General features: G+C 44.4%; 1 protein-coding gene across 3 annotated transcripts in view; it reads right to left on the reverse strand.

The window, feature by feature from the left end:
* Window positions 1-18,100, reverse strand: part of pcnt (pericentrin) — a 28,802-nt gene extending 10,702 nt beyond the window's left edge. Inside the window, exons 1-31 of one of the 3 annotated variants that reach the window (XM_058402640.1) lie at window positions 17,897-18,100; window positions 15,098-15,259; window positions 14,859-15,011; window positions 14,515-14,601; window positions 14,164-14,250; window positions 12,122-14,071; window positions 11,557-11,712; window positions 11,368-11,463; window positions 11,105-11,248; window positions 10,753-11,008; window positions 10,453-10,532; window positions 10,179-10,371; window positions 9,971-10,071; window positions 9,497-9,608; window positions 9,143-9,389; window positions 8,866-8,944; window positions 8,483-8,699; window positions 8,154-8,395; window positions 7,187-7,632; window positions 6,468-7,071; window positions 5,905-6,114; window positions 5,664-5,816; window positions 5,051-5,197; window positions 4,320-4,480; window positions 3,802-3,980; window positions 3,443-3,666; window positions 3,200-3,362; window positions 2,863-3,054; window positions 2,066-2,298; window positions 540-659; window positions 379-399 (exon numbers count right to left, since the gene is read on the reverse strand). In XM_058402640.1, the coding sequence (XP_058258623.1) occupies window positions 379-399; window positions 540-659; window positions 2,066-2,298; window positions 2,863-3,054; window positions 3,200-3,362; window positions 3,443-3,666; window positions 3,802-3,980; window positions 4,320-4,480; window positions 5,051-5,197; window positions 5,664-5,816; window positions 5,905-6,114; window positions 6,468-7,071; window positions 7,187-7,632; window positions 8,154-8,395; window positions 8,483-8,699; window positions 8,866-8,944; window positions 9,143-9,389; window positions 9,497-9,608; window positions 9,971-10,071; window positions 10,179-10,371; window positions 10,453-10,532; window positions 10,753-11,008; window positions 11,105-11,248; window positions 11,368-11,463; window positions 11,557-11,712; window positions 12,122-14,071; window positions 14,164-14,250; window positions 14,515-14,601; window positions 14,859-15,011; window positions 15,098-15,259; window positions 17,897-17,944 (7,263 nt within the window). In that variant the 5' untranslated portion in view covers window positions 17,945-18,100. Of the gene's footprint in view, window positions 1-378; window positions 400-539; window positions 660-2,065; window positions 2,299-2,862; window positions 3,055-3,199; window positions 3,363-3,442; window positions 3,667-3,801; window positions 3,981-4,319; window positions 4,481-5,050; window positions 5,198-5,663; window positions 5,817-5,904; window positions 6,115-6,467; window positions 7,072-7,186; window positions 7,633-8,153; window positions 8,396-8,482; window positions 8,700-8,865; window positions 8,945-9,142; window positions 9,390-9,496; window positions 9,609-9,970; window positions 10,072-10,178; window positions 10,372-10,452; window positions 10,533-10,752; window positions 11,009-11,104; window positions 11,249-11,367; window positions 11,464-11,556; window positions 11,713-12,121; window positions 14,072-14,163; window positions 14,251-14,514; window positions 14,665-14,858; window positions 15,012-15,097; window positions 15,260-17,896 lie in introns of all 3 variants that reach the window. The other 2 variants (XM_058402638.1, XM_058402639.1) reach the window with 2 other exon arrangements.
* Between the last annotated feature and the right edge of the window lie 640 nt (window positions 18,101-18,740).

The raw sequence follows: 18,740 nt of genomic DNA on the forward strand, positions 1-18,740 counted from the left end.
ACACAGATATTAAGCTTTTCCACTGGCACTTTTTTTTGGGTACAACAGAGCTTCTAAAATCTTCATAACATTTTAAAACTTTTTTTTTTTTTTTTTTTTTTTTTAAAAAAAGAAAACCTCTCGGAGTTGCATGAGGAAAATAATCAAGTAGGACAAAATGATTGTTAAAAGTGTCTTGCTACTGAGTAGAGAATTGTGAATAATTCATTCTGAATATTTCAAATTTGCTTTAACTACAAATTACTGCGCATCACAAAAACACTCCAGCCAAACTCCAAGTGTAAAAGCAGCCTTGAGGTAACAAAACAGTACAAGAGAAACTAGGCCATGCATCAGCAGCTTCAAGCCTAGCAAGTCAATCACAGCTGGATAACATACCTGGATAACCAAGTCTTCGATCTACATTAGTCAACAAAAACAAAATAAATACAGCAATTCATTACCAAGAAGCAGTTTTATGTAGAAATGTGATAAAAGCAACAACGCTCTCCAACAGCATGGCATCCTGATTGCTTTGCTAGGAGTTAAGTGTTGCTTACCCTCTGACCCTTGGTGTCTCCTCCTGCGTGTCCTTTAGAGGGCAGTCTCAGCTGCGCCTCCAGGTTCTTTATCTCCTGCTGGAACTCCTCCCGCTCATGCTCTCGCTCCACAGCTTGCTCCTGGTGTGATATACACATACACGCACACAAACCAAAAGGGATTGGTCAGTCGCAAATTTGCTCTGCACACACTGAAGAAGCAGGTATGTTTTTAAAAGTCAACCAGTTGGAAGACTCCTCCTACTTTAGAACCAGTGTGACGGGTTTGTGCATCGTGTCTAAAATGCAGCTTAAAAAAATGACAGGAAGTTACATGTGTGCAAAAGTTTAGAAGTATTAGGGCTACAATGAATGTAATTTTTGTACAAAATGTTATGAGTTAAGAATATCTAAATTTCAAAAAATAACATCAGCTAAGATTTCTGTGGGTGTTTGAATAAGCAAGTTACACTATATTGCCAAATGTTTTGGGACGCCCCTCCAAATCATTGAATCCAGGTGTTTTTCAGGGGTTCAGCACGGCCCCTTAGTTCCAGTGAAAAGAACTCGATGCTTCAGCAGAACAAGACATTTTTAAACAATTTTATGCTCCCAACTTTGTGGGAACAGTTTGGGGATGACCCCTTCCAGTTCCAACATGACTGCACACCAGTGACCAAAGCAAGGTTCATAAAGACATGGATGAGAGAGTTTGGTGTGGAGGAACTTCACAGAGTCCTGACCTCAACCCCATAGAACACCTTTGGGATGAATTAGAGCGGAGACTGCGAGCCGGACCTTCTCGTCCAACATCAGTGCCTGACTTCACAAAAGTGCTTCTAGAGAAACGGTCAAAAAATTCCCACAAGCACACTCCTAAACCTTGTGGAAAGCCTTCCCAGAAGAGTTGAAGCTGTTATAGCTGCAAAGTGCAGGACAACTCCATATTACTTTCATGTGCATGTAAGGACAGATGTCCCAGTTTTGGCCTGACTCACAGTCTCCGCTCTAATTCATCCCAAAGGTGTTCTATGGGGTTGAGGTCAGGACTCTGTGCAGGCCAGTCAAGTTCCTCCACACCAAACTCACTCATCCATGTCTTTATGGACCTTGCTTTGGTCACTGGTGTGCAGTCATGTTGCAACAGGAAGGGGTCTTGGTATGCTGAAGCATTAAGAGTTCCTTTCACTGGAACTAAGGGCCCAACCCCTGAAAAACTTGGACGGGTGTCCCAAAACTTTTAGCAATATAGTGTAGCAGCTGACTCATTCAATTTCATGTACTGCACACACCCCTCTCACTTAACCCATTATACCACAGTTCCGAATTCTCAATTTTAATTGGCCAGAAAATGCTGATAAAATTTTTCTATAACTTGGATAGCAGTTTAGCTGTAAGGCAAAACGTTTTATGTTAATGAGCTTGTACTTAAACGTTAAAGGTTCTATGGTAACCACTTGGTGGATGTTCCACAAATATGTGTAATCTTGGCTCCATTTGTGTAATAGTTTTTTTTCCTTAGAGATGTTTTTATTCCATGTACTCACATCTATGAACTGGCGGTGGTGTTTGAGCTGTTTCTCCAGAGCGCTGATGTGCTGCTGCAGGTCCTCGGTTTGGGTGCGGTGCTGCTCCTCCTGCTGCTGTGCTCGGCTCTCGTGCTCCTCCAGTGCCAGCTCTAGCAAACGCAGCCGACCTGCCAGCCCGACACGGTCCTTCTCTGCCTGTCGCTGCACGTCCACACGCTCCTGCCCCAGTCGCTCTGCCTCAGCCAACAGTGCTGTAACCAAGCAGAGGGGAAAAATAAGGAGTGAGACATGAAACAATGCCTGAACAAAAAAAAGAAAAAAAAAAAAAAAAAAAAATGCTCTCGCCCAAATACACTCGCAGACAAAATGCGGTCATGCGCAAAATCGTCAACTCAACCTGGGCATTCTTCAAATTATTCATCAGATAAAAGATGAATAAACGTTGCCTGTTTCACACTTCAGTATTCAAAGTCAAAGCTGACGATGCAAGCGGCACAGCACAAATGAACCAGAATCATACTGAAGAAACTCAAATTAGCAGAGGTAAATTAAGAGGAAGCATGTAAAAAGAAGCAGTTAGTTTCCAAAAAATGAAAAAGCACACATTCAAAACATCACGTCAACCTTCACATCGGGTGACAAACCTTTGTCCTCCACCACAGCGGGACAGTCTACAGAGCAGGAAGAAGACTCGGCATCAAATAAACATATCCACCCGTAAGATTAAACTCATAAGGACAATGACTAAGAAAAATCACCACATCTTTGAGAAAAGATGCATCAATTGTAATTTAAACCCATCACCTGTGACCCACCTTTCTCAGGTTCTCCGAGGCTTGCAGAAAGTGCGTCCCTTTGCCTCTGAAGGAGTGCGTGTTCTTCACTGAGCTCCTGAAGCTGAGCCCGAGTGCTTTCCAGGTCCTTAACCAGCCTCTGCTCACGTGACTCCTTCTGCTGCAGCACCTCCTCCAGAGTGACCTTCTCCGCCACATAACCCTCCATCAGACCTGAGGGGATAAACATTCATAATGACAGGAACTAAACTGTTTTTCAACCCCTTTAATATGCAACTCTAAATGAGTAAAACATGTCTGTTAAACTTTAGGGTTATTTAAAAGCTTTGGTTTCTGAATCTACATTGCATGTTCTCACCTTCAGCCTTGTGCAGTTCGAGCTGCAGCTGACTCTTCATGCTAGCCTCCTGGTCCAGTTGCTCCAGAAGCTGAGTGTGCTGCAGGAGAAGAGCATTCTTTGCTTCTCCATCCTCACTGAACTGTTCGTCCAGCATGGACTGCAAAGTTCGCAGCTGCTCCAGCTTTAGAGAGACACACAAGAGAAAAACCTTAGTATCATCCTGCTCTCGTTATCCTCCCAAGGAAATGACTGAATCTCTACCTGCACTGTAGAGTCAGAGACCAGCTCTAATAGTTTGTCCACTGCGGCCCGGAGACGATTGCAGGCCCCCAGCACCAGATCCTCTCTTTCAGGGTCCAGCTCTCCATCAGGGCCAGAGAACAAACTCTCACACAGCCTTTGAGACAGTTCTAGACCTTCATCGATCACGGATGAGAGCATGCTGCAGTTTGCTCCACCCTCAACAGCCGGTCCATGGTCCACGTCTGCGCACAAGAAAAGCAGGAGGAGGGAAGAGTAAGAGAAAACTTTATAGCATTCTTTTAAAATGTTTCTCACTGCTGCTTCACGTCATTAATTAAATGTTCTTAAGAAGATTCAATACAGAATGAATGTCAAACCTGTCTCCTGGGCATCACGGTTACCACTCGGCTTCCTATTTGGAGTGTTGCCCCTGGTGCAAACACCATCCACACAAATCCCCAACCTGCGCCCGATCTCCTCCTCCGTCGCAATTGTAATTCGGAGCATCTCGAGGATAAGTTGCTGAAGTCGGTCATGGGCCAGCTGAAGGTCATGTCTAAGATCAGAACAGGTGCAAAAAAAATAAATAAATAAAATAAAACCTCTTTCAGCAGCTAAAAAAGAACTTGGAAGTCCGAATTAATGAAATGACTAAAATGCTGTATTTTTTTAAATAATTAACTAAAAGAATGAAGGGTAGTAAGAAAACAACTACTCATTGTTGCTATAAGTAATAACTGCAGATGTTCCACAAATTAAATGTAACTCTGCTTCATCACACCACTGTGTCATTGATTAATTTCCTAGAACAGCATGTCTCCACATGTTTTAGACATTGTCCAGACTTGATTCAAAGTGAACGGACAACCAGTTTTCACCAAACTTGAGCCCTGACCTTTGCCGAGTGGCGGTGTTCAGGTCATCACGCAGCATGGTGAGGAGGTTGGCTCCCTCCTGACTCTCGCGCTCACGCCGCTGCAGCAGAGTCTCCAACGTGTCCATCTCCGAGCGCTTGCCCTCCAGCTCCCCCTGCAAAGCGCTCACCTCCGCACGCAGCTGTGGGAAGGGAAGGATGGACACCAGAGACAGGAAACCAGTCATCACACATGCACAAAACAGAACAGTGAGGAACACGACACAGATCAGATGCACAGTGGGTCACATGGCGCAAACTTGTGTGGGAGTGGCCCGAGCGAGAGAAGGGGAGAAAAACAGAGGAGTGTGTAAGACATGCCATCCCACTCCACTGCCTAGCAGCCAACAAAGAGAACTAACAGAAACCAATGCATACAACACAGTAACCATGGCAACCCAGCTCCCTCTGAGGGATTAAACAAGGAGTCCAATATCTCCCTAAACTAATCTGATGGATTCCACATCACAACAAAACAGACAGACACACTAGCATGATGTTCTTAAATAAGTTCAGGGTTACAGAAAAGGTATAAAAAAAAAATAAAAAAGAGACACCATTTAAGTATCCGGTCTTCCATCGTTTTTCGGTGTGAAAGTTTCAAGATCACACCTGAGGTCAAACAATAGCAGGCGTGTTTGCTGAACCCGTGCTGAACCCATGTGCATTTGTTTCTTTGGTACTCTTCCTTAGTGTTAAGGGAAGTGTCTCACCTGAGAGACCACGGTGTCCAGCTGTTGCAGCTGTGCAGTGAGCTGGTTCATTTTGTCTGTGTAGCAGAGCTCATTCTGCTGGTGCTGCTCATGCAGACTTCTCTCCAGCTCGTCTAGAGCAGCCGCCTTCTCACGGTCGCTTTCCTCCTAAACCACAACCAGGACGCATACATTAGTGACACATTACATTGAACAGAAAATACATACATCAGTTGAAGTCAAACAGATTTTATGGTGACATTACAGAACTCTGACTTGATTTTGAACAATGTGTCGTCCTCAGTTTGTGTTAGTGAACAGAATGTTCAAAGTCAAATGTACAGGCTAAAAAAAAATTGAATAAATGTTGAGCGGGGAAAGGGCGGGGCTTCTGGTGGTTAGTTAACATTAGAAAGCACAATACACCTATTCAACTGTCAATCATCCAGATACATGCGTCATTGCCTGTCTTTTCTGGGGAAAGTAATTGCTCATAGCAGTGTACTCTAATGTTAAAATTCACACAATGTCTGAAAAAGTACAGCTGCAAAATTCTGCTCACAGCGGTAACGGGAACTTCACATTTACAGAGAATGAAGTTGTATCTCTTATAAATAGCTAGCTAGCATCGCACCTTTAACTCAACAGTCTTTTTCTGTAGCTTCTCCTCTGACTGACACTTCAAAAGCTCCGCCTCTTCCAGGAAATGGAGTCGTTGCCGTGCCGCCTCTTCCTCCAGCTCCCTGCGTAGAGCCTCGATCTCCCTGGAGGATGTTGCCTTCAGTTCCTGTTTCATAGTTACACAAATGTCATTTAAACAAATAAAATAAAAGGAAAAAAATGGTGGCAGAAGAAAGCCTGTTTTATACACACACCTGGAGCTGTTGTTGGTGCTGGGCATTAAGCGCATCCAGCTGTTGCTGCAGCTGCTGTTTCTCTTTGGTGGTCATGTCAGTGACCTCATGGAGGGCGGCGCCGTGCTGCGTCTCCAGATCCAGCACGTGCTGTCGCAGGGTTTCCAGCGCTGAGTGGTGCTCCGACTCCAGATCAGCCTTCTGGGAAGCGAGCGCCGCAGACAGCTCTGACTACAGAAACAAAATTGAAGAAAATTAGAGGCGATGGTGCGAAAATACACCAGTATGACCAAAGCTGTGTATTTAAGATTCAAACAGCTTTACTGTGCAACCATTGTTCATTGTTCAGTGGTAATTGCATGCTGCCATGAATGAAAAAGCCAGACCAGTCTAACGAGCATTCAATCCCATAAGGGCTTTACACTCTACTAGCAGAAACACAGCTTTAATTATCATGGGATAAAAAAGGTGTGCTAATTACTCACAAACAAAACACACAGTCCATGCAGGTGATTATACAATAAACAGATTTTCAACATTTACATGTTTAGATTTGGTTTTTAACACCAAACCAGGCTACTCACCTGATGGGCGTGGCTAAGTTCTGTTGCCATGGCACTAAACTTGTCCATGTGGACCCGTGCCAGCTCTTTTCTCAGCTCTTCTCGGGTCGTCAGATCCTCCTGCTTCACTCTCTCTCTCTCTTTAGCCTGCTGTTGCTCCAGTGAGGCCCTGAGCTCCCGGAGAGCATCCTCGTTCTCCCCGCGCACTGCCTGAATCTCCTTCAGGTATGTGCTCTCCAGTGTGTCCATGTTACACAACATCCTGGTCTCCAGCTCCTCAATTTCCTGCTTGTGACGTGCCTCCAGCTCCGCCTCCAGGGCCTCGAGCTGCGCTACGTTGGTCTCCTGAAGCACCACCTGCAGCTTATCAAGCTCTGCCCGGTGTTTCTCAGAGAGGGAGTCCAGCGCTGCCTCGTGATTGGAAGAGAGCAAGTCGAGCTCCTCCTGGTGTCTGGTTTTGAGTTCCTCGTATTCTTTCTGGAGATTTTGCAGATTTGAAATGTTCTGCTCCAGAAGTGCTGCCTGGGCTTGCAGCTCCTCAGCATGTTGCTGCTTAAGCTTCTGAAGATCCTCCTCTTTCTGCTGTGCGAGTTTCTCTGCTAGCTGCTGCTGATCCTCCTGATGCCTAAACCAGACAGTCACTCTAAAGTTTATTCCTTATGTAAGGATTTTCAAAAGAAACACATTTTTCATTTCACTACACAGAGCAACACATTTTCCCTAAAACTTCAAGTACCCACCTGCACGTGGCCTCCTTTAGCTTGCTCTCAGTCTGCTCCTGCAGCAAAGCGTTCAGCTCCTTTACCTCAGCTGCCATAGTGCTCTTTGCTGTGCGTAGCTCACTAGCATACTGAGCTTCAAGCCTTTGCTTTAGGGCCAGTACCTGAGGGCTCTCCTCACTCTCCAGACTAGCCTGTAAGGCATGCAGCCTCTGCCTTTCTTCAGCCAGGAGGTCTTCAGCCTGAGCAAGCTTCTGCTCCAGCTCTCTTCTCTCCTCACTGCCAGCTCGTTGGAGCTCCTCTCTCAGGGAAGCCATGCGCTCCTCAGCCTGAGCTTGAAGCTGCTCCCTGAGCTTGAGCTGTTCCTCACTGCTCCGTTGAGAGAGCTCCTCGGTCACCCGGGTCCTCACTTCCTGCTGTGCCTCTACAAGACGTGTATGTAGTTCCTCTGCGAAGTTTTTCTTCAGCTAAAGGAGGAAAAACAAACAAAATATTAAAATATCAAAAGCAAAAGACATCAATGGGCTGCTAAAGACACAAAAAAAATGATAATGCATGCAAAACAGATCTCTCACCAGAGACAGGACTAGTTTTTTCTTTTCAGAGAACATTGACATTCATTATTCAGAGCGCTGGTGTCCTTTATTGTATTATTATATGTGAAAATAGTTCGTTTTTCAAGGCTACCACACGTTATTATTTATTATTATTCATTTATTATTAGTATTTCTTTATGAATTCATTTCCTTGTGGTTAATAATCATGATTGTGGACAGTTTCATAAGTGCGCTTTATCATGTTTAAGAAATAGATAAAACTGCTTTGCACAGATGTAGTAAAAGTATTTAAAAAAAACAAACAAAAAAAGCTCTTTAGGACAGCACTCTATTCATCTCATCACAGAAAGTGCTTCTTCCCTTTATAAATGTGTTTGTACAACACAACAGACTTGAAGCATGTGACTTTCACAGCCTGGTATCACTCTCACCCGGTCCTCCAGCTGTCGGAGCTCCTCTGCATGCAGCTCAGTAGCTCTCTCCAGCTCTCGGCCATGCTGCAGGGCGAGCTCTGCTAGCTTCTTCTCCAGGCTCAGTATGCTCTCTGTGTCCGAGGCCAGTTGAGCGAGTCGGGCTTGGTGCTCCTGAGTCTGGAGCAAGGACCTCTCCTCCAGCTCTGCCTCCACCTGACGTGCCACGTCCGCTGCCGCATGCAGCCGTAGCTTTGTTATATCTAGAAGTGAAAAAAGAGCAAGTATGTATGAAAAAAAAGAAAGCAAAAAAACAAACCAAGCTCATTATAAAGCATGCCTGATCTCACCTTTGAGGTGGCTGTCCGAGAGCTTGGCCCGCAGCTGTTCGATTTCCAAGGCGTGTTTGGTTTTCAGCTGTTCCATGTCACTGTAGTAGCGCTCAGTGAGCTCTGAACGAGCCTGTAGTAACTCCTCTCTATAGGACAGAGCCATGCTACAGCGCAGCTGCTCCAGGTCCTGCTTGTGCTTCTCCTCCAGCTGCAGACGAAGTGCATCCAGCTCCAGCTGTGGTGTTTTAATGCAAACAGTGACAAGGAATCATTAAAGACCAATATTACAGTCTTAAATTCAGCAGTCTCAACACCACTGGCAAGAACATTGGCCAGTATTAAGCCAAGTATGACACTGAACAAACACCTCATAGCTGTCGCACTGTGTCCAAAAACTGTACCTTGTGTTTCTCCAGTTGCTCTGTAATCTCTGCCAACAAGCTCCCCCTCTCCTCCTCAGCCTTTCCATCAGAGAGGAAGCTGCAAGCCAAAAGAAAACACTTCAGTTAAAATCACAGGTTCACATTAATACACTTGTTTTAATAGATTAAATCAGTAACAATTTGTTCACATGGACATTCAAAAACATGTATAATCCTACCATCACAGCTTTGAGTGTCGGTTTATTAGAAGTATAGTCCTGTAAACGTTACTGGACCTCACATTCACTTGACTTACCTTGCCTCTCCAGCCTTGAGGGCCGAGTCCTCCAGGGCTCCCTCAACAAGGCGCCGCTGCAGCAGGGCGATTTCCTCTCTGTGGTTCTCTTCGCTGGCCCGGAGCCGCTGCTCGAAGTAGACGCGCAGGTTCTCCAGCTCTGCCTCGTTCTGCTCCTGGAGCTCCCGTCGCTGCTGCGAGAAGTCCTGCTTCAGCCGCTCAATGTCATCAACACGTGACGTACGTGCCAGCAACTGCTCCTTCAACTCTGAAAGACAGAGACACAGGGGGAGGGGGAGGGTATTACTAGGTATGCGTTTTCTTTCAGCCAAAGCTTTCAAACCTGATTCAATAACATGGAGCATGATCTGGTACCTCCGAGTTCCTGCCTGCTGGTCCTCATGCTCTCCAGCTGAGACCAGAGGTTAGTGATCTCCTGCTCGGAGCTGGCCTTCTGTGCCTCTTGTTCTGTGAGCAGACGATCCACCTGAAACAAACAGAACCATGCCACAGTCAGTAGGATTCACTTTCACAAATACAAAAGTCTTTAGAACAGAAAAGAGAAGGAAAGAAAGCTGTCACTGTTTGAAGCTGACATCATTCAAGTGCTAACAGGAACTAACTTGTCCCATGTCATTTAATGCAACTATAGACAGATTAACAGTATAAGATGGAAACCATAACTCTGCTTCATCACACCACCTTTTTGTGTATTATTTTCCAACAGCATGCCCCCATGGCCACAGACTATTTTCCAGTGACCTTACACAAGGTGAGTAAAAGTAACAACTATTAAACGTTCAGGCACGTTTCAAATAAATAAATACAAGTATTCCGAGGTTGCTTAACCTCCTGCTTGAGCCGTTTCTCGTTTTCTTCCAGCTCTTGTGTGCGAGTCTGCTTCTCCTGGAGCACCACCTTGTGACTAGCAACCAGTTCTTCAACAGCACCTAAAATCAAGGAGAAACACTCACATTATCACGCGCAGATCTATATACAAACAGTAATATAATATACGACATGTATGCAAGTTTGCTTAATGATGAAGGTCACTCACGAGCAGCAGAGTCTCGGTCAGCCCATGCCTGATTCAACTCAGACTCCAGATGCTTGATTTCATCCTGTTTAGCTCGCTGAAGCTCCTCAAGCTTGCGCATCATCTCGGCCAACCGCTCCTCGGCTTTGTTCAGGGCTGCCTGAAGCTCCGACTGCTCTTTTTTGGAGTCTTGTAACCACTGAGCCTTGGCATCCTGAACGAATTAAAAACAAAACAGTTAGATTTTTAATGTGACATTTATATCAATATATAATAACAAAAAAAGTGACTTTACCTCCATTTTACTAGCCTGCTGTTGCTCCAGCGAGGTTCGTTCTTCTGAAAGACGCTTTTCCCACACGCTATTCAGATCATCTGTTGGGAAGAAATGACACAGCAATGTATTAACAGGGAAAAAGGAATAATGTGCATCACTGTACACCAAATTCTTGATTTTAATAAATATGAAGCTTATTCAGTATCGTGTCAAACTTCCTCTAGCTAATTAACCAGTGAACACTCCAAATATATTCCTCTTGCAGTTTCCTGATTGCTATAACCATTACTAAGTGTGTTGCATATATTCTGGTCTTACCGATGGTCAGCTGAAGCTGGAGCTCAGCTTGTCTCTTCCGCTCCCTGCTCTGCTCCCGGACCTTCTCGAGCTCAAACTGCTGTCGTGTCTGGAGCATGGCGCTCTCCTGAGCCCACTTCTCCCTCAGACTGGCCTGCAGCTCGCTCAGTGCCGCCTCCTTCTCCTTCTGCAGGTTGGATTGCATGAGCTCCAGCTGCGCCGTGTGCATGTTGGTCAGGCTCAGACGGAGAGCCTCCAGCTCCAGAGCGTGCTGTGTCTAAGGTTAGGTATGAACACAAATCAGTTCATCATTGGGGATGAGAGAGTCACTTTCATTTCACAAATAATAATACGGTGCGTTTTTTGCACTGACCTGGGCTTGTGAAAGCTCTGCCTGATGTGCAGCCTCCATGCTGTCTCGGAGCTCCTCAGAGAGCTCAGTCTTCAGACGCTCAAGTTCGTCCCTCTGCTGAGCCTCCAGCTCAGCCATCTCCCTCTGATGCTCTCGCTCATGCACCTACATGGAAGGAGGTTCATGGGTTATAGCCAGAAAGAAAAGTAAATCCAAAAAAAAAAAAAAAAAAAAACACACCTTGAGAAAAAGTATTAAAGAATAAAAAAAAAAATGATTAATACCTGTTTAATTAGAGTGATCTGTTTCTTCTGCTCATCTTCCAGGTTAGAGCGCAGCACAGAGAGCTCCTTCTCCAAGCGCTCGCTCCAGTCCAGCATCTGAGAGAAAGGAGAAGAAGAAGAGAAAAAAAAAATCAATCCATTATAAACACTTCTGATCACTTCAAGACAGATTCGCAGCTTTTCATTTACCTCCTGTTGATGTTTCTCCTCCAGTCCTTTCTTTTCCTCTTCATGTTCTCTCAGCTCCTTCTGCAGAGCGTTCTCCTTCTCCATGAGCTCCTCCTCCGCCTTCTCTCTGGCTTCCTTCATCTTCTCAAGGTCCACATCTTTCACCTGAAGCTGCAGCTGATGAATTGAAAATTTAACAGCCAAGTTTGAAAATTGTACCTTCTAATTAAACAAAAATAAAATAAATGAAATTCAGAAGGTGTTTAATAGAAAAAAATAATTTAAAAAATTACAATCACCTGTTTCTAGCAAAGTATTTAATATTTCCAACAAAAAAAAAAAAAGACAAAAGAAAAACAAAATACGGAGAACAATCAAAGAGAAGGCAAGAAATGAAGAAAAAGACTGAGAAAAGGAAAAGAAAGACAAGAAATAAGAAAAGAACAAAAAAAGACAGAGAAAAATAAACAATCAAAAACAGAGGCAGGGCACTCTTCTTTTCTCTTTATTCCAGTCTGTCTTTATCTGTTTTTTGTTTTTTTTGTTTTTTTTTTAAATATATAACCCACAGAAATAAGATCCACACCTCAAAGTTCTCCAGTTCTGTTTTCAGAACCTTTTCCATGCTCTTGTTCTGTTCACCCAGCTCCTCCAGTCGCTTCTCCAGAGCAGCTTTCTCTGCAGAACCCTGACGTAGTGCCTCCTCCATGTTATGCAGATTTTCTTTAAGACACGTCAGCTTGTACTCCAGATCTACTCGGCCCTTCTCCAGCCTCTGCACGTTCTCCACTTTGTCTTCCACCTCTGCTCGGAGCTGCTGGAGCTCCCTGTAGGCAGAGTCCACCTCGAGGGTTTTTTGTTCTAGCAGCGTGGATGTGGTTTGGTTCTTTTCCCTTTGGTTCTCCAGCTGGGCCATGAGCTGGTCTCTCTGAGCCTGCAGGGAGGAGAGCTGCTGCCCAAACAGGTCCTGTACTTCACAGTTCACAGAATCTCCAGCCATCTTCTGCTCCTGAATGTCTCGGACTAGCTGCTCTTGGTGTTTGAGCTGGAGGACAAGCTTGTGCTTGTCCTCCTTCAGTTCCTTCAGAAACTCCTCTATCGAAGGGCTCTTATCAAGCACCATGTCTGATGTTAGCTGCTCTTTCTCTTTCGGGGTCTCCATGGAGCAAAGTTTGTTCTTCAGGTTGTCCTGCTCATGGATTTTCTCGTTAAGGAGCTCCTCGCATTGGAGCCTTTTGTCTCGTTCTGTCTCCAGCTCCCACTTTGCTTCCTCAAGCTCCTCTGACGCTTTACTCCATCGCTCCCGTGCCTCTTCTAACTCTTCGGCAGAGCAACGCACTTCTTCCTGAAGAATGTCTAGCTCTCTCTCTTTCTCTTCCAGCTGCTCAGTGAGGTCTCTGCACTGCTGGATCAGAAGCTCCTTGCCCAGATCCACACTTTGGTTCAGCCCACTCGAGGTTGTATTGAAGCTCTGCAGCTGAACCTGGGTGAAGGACATGCCATCGTGTCCAGATGGTTGATCTGGGTTTGTGCCATTGGCACCAGAATCAAGGCAAACCAAAAATCTTGATTCATCTTCAAACTCTAACTTGGAGACAGTGGAGTTCTCCATAATGCTGTGCTCCTCTAGACTTTGTTCCATCCATGAGCTTTCATGTTGGACAGCAGATGCCAAGTACCTCTCCATTAAGTCATCGGCAACCGAGGCATTCACACTGGGAAAAGCTTCAGGAGAACTGTCATGAGAACCTTCAGGGGTCATCTCTTGATTGTGATACTCCTCAGAGTTTTGGATCCAGGTGACACTTGTATCAAGCTCTGAAGGTTCACCGAGATGGTTATGTTTTTGAGCTTGGTCCAACAGTTCCTGAATACGCCTGACCTCTTCAGAATGTTCCTCTCTGAGATGCTTAAGCGCAGCCTCATGTGCTTCACCTAACTGTGCTACATTCAACACCCGCTCCTCCTCCAGGGTCTGGAGACGCAGCTCACAGTTGGCTATTTCAGCGTCATATTTGGAGCGGAGCTGCTTGGACGCTTCTTCTTCTTCCTGAAGCCTGTTCTGAAGTTCTTGCACCAGCCCGTCTAGACGCATCACATCCTGGTTGAGTCGTTCTTTCTCAGCTTTGTGCTGCTGCACCTCACGCGCCTGTTTCTCTGCGCGCTCGAGATCATCTTGAACTGACCGTAACCGATCCTCCATCTCAACCTTCTCACACTCAAATTTCATAACCATCTCCTGCAGGTTCTCGGCACGTTCCTGCACACGCTTGCTGTTCTGTTGCTCTTCGTCCAGTTCGTGTTTTAATCTCTGAATCAGATCACTGCTCGATTCAAGGTTGTTCTCCGGCCTTGGATTAATCCCACGCAGGATTCCACCGTTGTGGCTCAAGCTTACTTTGAGCTGCTCCATGTTATTTGACGTGAAAGCACTCTGGAGCTGAAAGAGGGAACCCTCCATGACGGTCAGCTTCTGTTGGAGAGACGTGATCTCCGTTTCCTTCTGAGCCAAGAGGATCTTTTGATCATTACTCATCTAGGAGAGAGGAAAAAGTTTAAGCCTTGATACAGCACTGATATTAGGTTTATTTGGGGTAGGGTTATGGGGTATGAGATGAAGAGCATTACCTGTAGAGAGTGCTCGATTTGTAGCTGCCTGTGGGTTTGAGATAGATCCAGCCATCCCACACTTTTACTCCGCAGGTACTCTTTAGCCTGGAAAAAATAATTGATATAGTTTAAATTTTTCATGAAACATCTCAAGTGAAATAATTTGAAAAGTCTTCTCAAAAGAGTGGAGAATTATAACATAACAGCAAACTCATGGAGAAATAACCTGTAATGAGATTTTCAACAAGCACATACAGGGGTGCACGTATTTTTGCACAATAAGGTTTAGCAAGTGCCCTTTTCCTAGGGACACGTCCCGCAGCTGTGTAGCTGAAGGCCAAAACATGCTGTACGATTGCAATTTCTCACCTGCTGTAGTTGCTGCTGCAGCTCCTGTATCTGCCCCGTCAGCTGCTGAGCTTCCAGCTGCACCTGGTCTCGGCTTGATAGCGCCGCCTGCAGGTTGACACTGAGCTGTGAAATGATCTCGTTACGCTTCTCCACCGCTGCCTGTAACTGCTACAAGACATCAACAAGGAACAGCATTTGGGCTTAATCATCTCTACACTTCACCTTCTCAGAATATCCACTATAAGAGTGTTGCACTGGCATTAAACTACATTCTAAATATTTATTCATTTATTATAGTGCAGGAAAAAGTTTCTTCTCAAATTCTTTTGCCTAACTAACTGTCAGTAACCAAATATATTCACCTTCAGTTGATCTTTGCTCGTGTGAGTGGCTTCAAATTCTCCTAAAATGTCTTCCTGCTCATCGGGCTGATCTGCTGCCGCTGTGTCCACAGGAAGTGAGCTCTGTTCCTGCGAGTCTATTTGGTTTGTCTCTTCCAGAGGCTGCACTGACTCCTACAGGATCAATCACACATGCACGTTTGCTATAACAGTTTTCTGATGTGCAAAAAATAAACAAATAAAATAAAATAAAAGCAAACCTCAAGCTCCTCCTTGCTGTCCTGTCCATGAGCATGCTCTGATTGGGAGGCCTCGTGTGCTGAATGGTCATTCGTTTGGACTGTCTGTCCCTTCTTTTTCCCAGTCTTCTTCGCAGGGTTTGCACTGCTGCCTTTCGCCCGTTGCTGTCTAAAGTGCGCAAGCTGCACCATGGGTCAAAGTGCAGGAAGAAAATGAGGTTTGGCAGGAAATGCAAGCGAAATCTCAAATTAGTTCTTTATGAATGCAAAGCTATTAAATAATAAATAGGCTGGAAAAAAAAATGTTAATCAAAAAAACCTGAGCATTTGTCAGGATGTCCAATTTTGCTTTTCAGATGTACAACAAGCAACAGAAAGAATACAGTGAGGTGAAGTTACTTAATAATAAGCAGCTCCACCATTTTTAACGACTAAAATGACCACAATCCTGCCCTCTTGATTTAATCAGAAGGCTAAGGTTGGTAAAGGTCACCTAGAGATAGCTGGCGTAAAGCAACAGCTGTCCTTGCGTCCAGTCAGACCGTTTACCAGAAATCTCGCTGGAGCAATGGGTCAAAAATACAGCGGCTATGTAAAAGAAGAATCTTCAACATTGGTCCTATATTTTGGGAGCAATCCCTTATTGAATGCAAAGAGATGTGTAGAAATATCTGGTTACAATAAACTCTACAGCCGATCTCTCCACTTTCTTAAGCAATTTACTCCAGATTAAAGCTCTGAGTGGGTTTATGTCCCACCGCACACACACACACACAGACAGACATGTGATACTGCGATATTAATCAGATAGCACCAACAGTCAAAAGCCTACACATCCACATCTAACCATGACAACTTGGAAAATTCACCACATGTGCAGAAAGACACCCATGGAAATCAAACACTGTGAAACACAGTTAACGTGTCCCCCAAATATACACATAGCCAGCTTACTTTACACCCATGGTCATGCTCAAAAATGTTTTCTTTGAAAAGAATAAAATGAGGGTAGAATGCTCAAAGATTAAATTCAGGGGAGGCGCGTCACTCAGTCTAATCACATGACATCACTAATTTCCCATAGGGATTATAAAAAATCTATCTATTTACACAGATCAACCATAACATAATGACCACCTGCCTAATATTGAGTTGTTCCTCCTTTTGCTGCCAAAACTGACCTGACCCTATGAGGCATGGACTCCACTAGATCCCTAAAGATGTGCTGTGGGATCTGGCACCAGGATGTTCGCAGCTTAGTAGCTTACAAGTCCTGCAAGTTGTGAAGTGGGCCCTCCATGAATCGGACTTGTTTGTCCAGCACATCCCACAGATGCTCAATTGGATTGAGATTTGAGGAAGTTGGAGGCCAAGTCAACACCTCAAACTTCTTGTTGTGCTCATCAAACCATTCCTGAAGCATTTTTGATTTGTGGCATGGTGCATTATCCTGCTGAAAGAAGCCACAGCCATCAGGGAATACTGTTTTCATGAAAGGGTGTAGATGGTCTGCAACAATGCTAAGGTAGGTGGTACTTGTCAAAGTAACATCCACATGGTTGGCAGGACCCAAGGTTTCCCAGTAGAACATTACCCAAAGCATGACACTGCCTCCGCTGGCTTGCCTTCTTCCTGCTGCCATGTGTTCCCCAGGAAAGAGACACATGCACCCGCAACGTGATTTATCAGACCAGGCCACCTTCTTCCATTGCTCTGTGGTCCAATTCTGATGCTCACGTGCCCATTGTTGCCACTTTCGGTGGTGCACAGGGGTCAGCATGGGCACCCTGACTGGTCTGTGGCTATGCGACCCCATATGCAACAAACTGTGATGCAGTGTGTATTCTGACACTTTTCTATCAGAACCAGTATTAACTTTTTCAGCAATTTGAGCAACAGTAGCTCATCTATTGGATCGGATCACAAGGGCCAGCCTTCGTTTTCCACGTGCATCAATGAGCCTCGGTCGCCCATGACCCTGTCACGGGTTCACCACTGTTCCTACCTTGGACCACTTTTGATAGATACTGACCGCTAAAGACTGGGAACACCCCACAAGAGCTGCAGTTTTGAAGATGCTCAGATCCAGTCATCTATCCGCCATCACAATTTGGCCATGGGTCAAACTCGCTCAAATCCTTACTCTTGTCTATTTTTCCTGCTTCTAACACATCAACTTTGAGGACAAAATGTTGACTTGCTGCCTAATATATCCCACCCACTAACAGGTGCCATGATGAGGAGATCATCAGTCTTATTCACGTGACCTCTCAATGGTCATACTGTTATGCTTGATCGGTGTATATATGCGCAATACATCTATCTGTTTTCCTTATGAACGACAGAGAAGATGATTTTGTTTACAAAACAAGAAGGCCATGTGGATGTGTTTTCAGTCCTTACTGCGGTGAAGTCTTCGGAACCGGACCACTGTTTTCTAAATGGGTTTCTTCAGACACTTTATAAACTTTTGCTAAGGTTTTGGGGTTTTTTTTAATCATGCTCTACATATCGCTCAGGTTATTTGCTCAAGCAAGGAATAGAAGCAATCCAGTAATGTACCTTTAAGCCACATTTTTCAAATGCTTCTTTGTATTCAGGTTAAGACCAACATTTGCTAGTTTTCAGTCATCTTCATTAGCCACGTTAGCATTTTTCAACACATGACCATAACATACTTAATTCCCTTTAAACCATTTGCACGTCTGATCTATCGGTTTACTGCGCGTGCCAGCTAAAGTTAGAAATTTGCACGCGCAAAAACAAATCAGCTAGCAGATACGGCTAAGCTAGCCTAGCTTGACTTTTAAGGTAACAAACCTTAGCTCTCCCGGCCTCTAATTTTCTTCGCCGTTCATCTTGGTCCATCTTCTCGAAATTAAGACTTTCATAGAGACCGAAAAACTTTGCACAAGAGCGTGAAATAGTGAAAAAACAAACAATATAGATCTATTTCCAAGTTGAGAGAAATCACAACGGAATAACTGTCAGTACATATTTCAACATGGCCGCGAAGCACTTTAAGCCCCGCCCTTATGAGGTTGTCTAGGTCAAACGACCAATCAGAACGCGCGGCAGACAAAATGACAGCCAACCAGAGAGTCCCATAAGGCACGCGCACCTGTGCCGCTGAAATCCGTCCTCTGTTTATTCAGAAAGTTAGTCACGAAGCGCGAAAAAAAAATGAACGCAAATATAATTAATACATGTTATTTTAGACAGATGTTTGACAACAAATGTTCAATTTCTGTGATACGAATAATAAAAAAAGACATATTCGCTTACAGTTTTTTTTAAATATAGTAATCTCGATTTCTACTGGTTCTAAGCGAAAGACACGCCCACAAGCCCTCCGAGCGCGGGCACCAGCGCGCGAGCTTTAACGGTCCCTGTTAAATAAGGCTTACATACTGTATTAATTAGAGTTTCTGTTTTCTAAAAAATAGCTTATTTTTCATATAATCGCGTTAAAAAATATGTCTAAAATATTTAGTAAAATATAAAAGAAAGAGTTTCTTTAAGTCTGGTAAAATCAAGTGATAAAAAGGATTTTTTGCTATATTAAAATGGCATATTAAATACAAACGTTTTAATATGTACTAATTTGTACATTTATGTATTTAATAACAGTTTGGTAAGAAACTGTAGGATATTAATCTAGTCC

This window comes from Hemibagrus wyckioides, linkage group LG11 (assembly GCF_019097595.1).
Source record: "Hemibagrus wyckioides isolate EC202008001 linkage group LG11, SWU_Hwy_1.0, whole genome shotgun sequence".
Taxonomy (NCBI): domain Eukaryota; kingdom Metazoa; phylum Chordata; class Actinopteri; order Siluriformes; family Bagridae; genus Hemibagrus; species Hemibagrus wyckioides.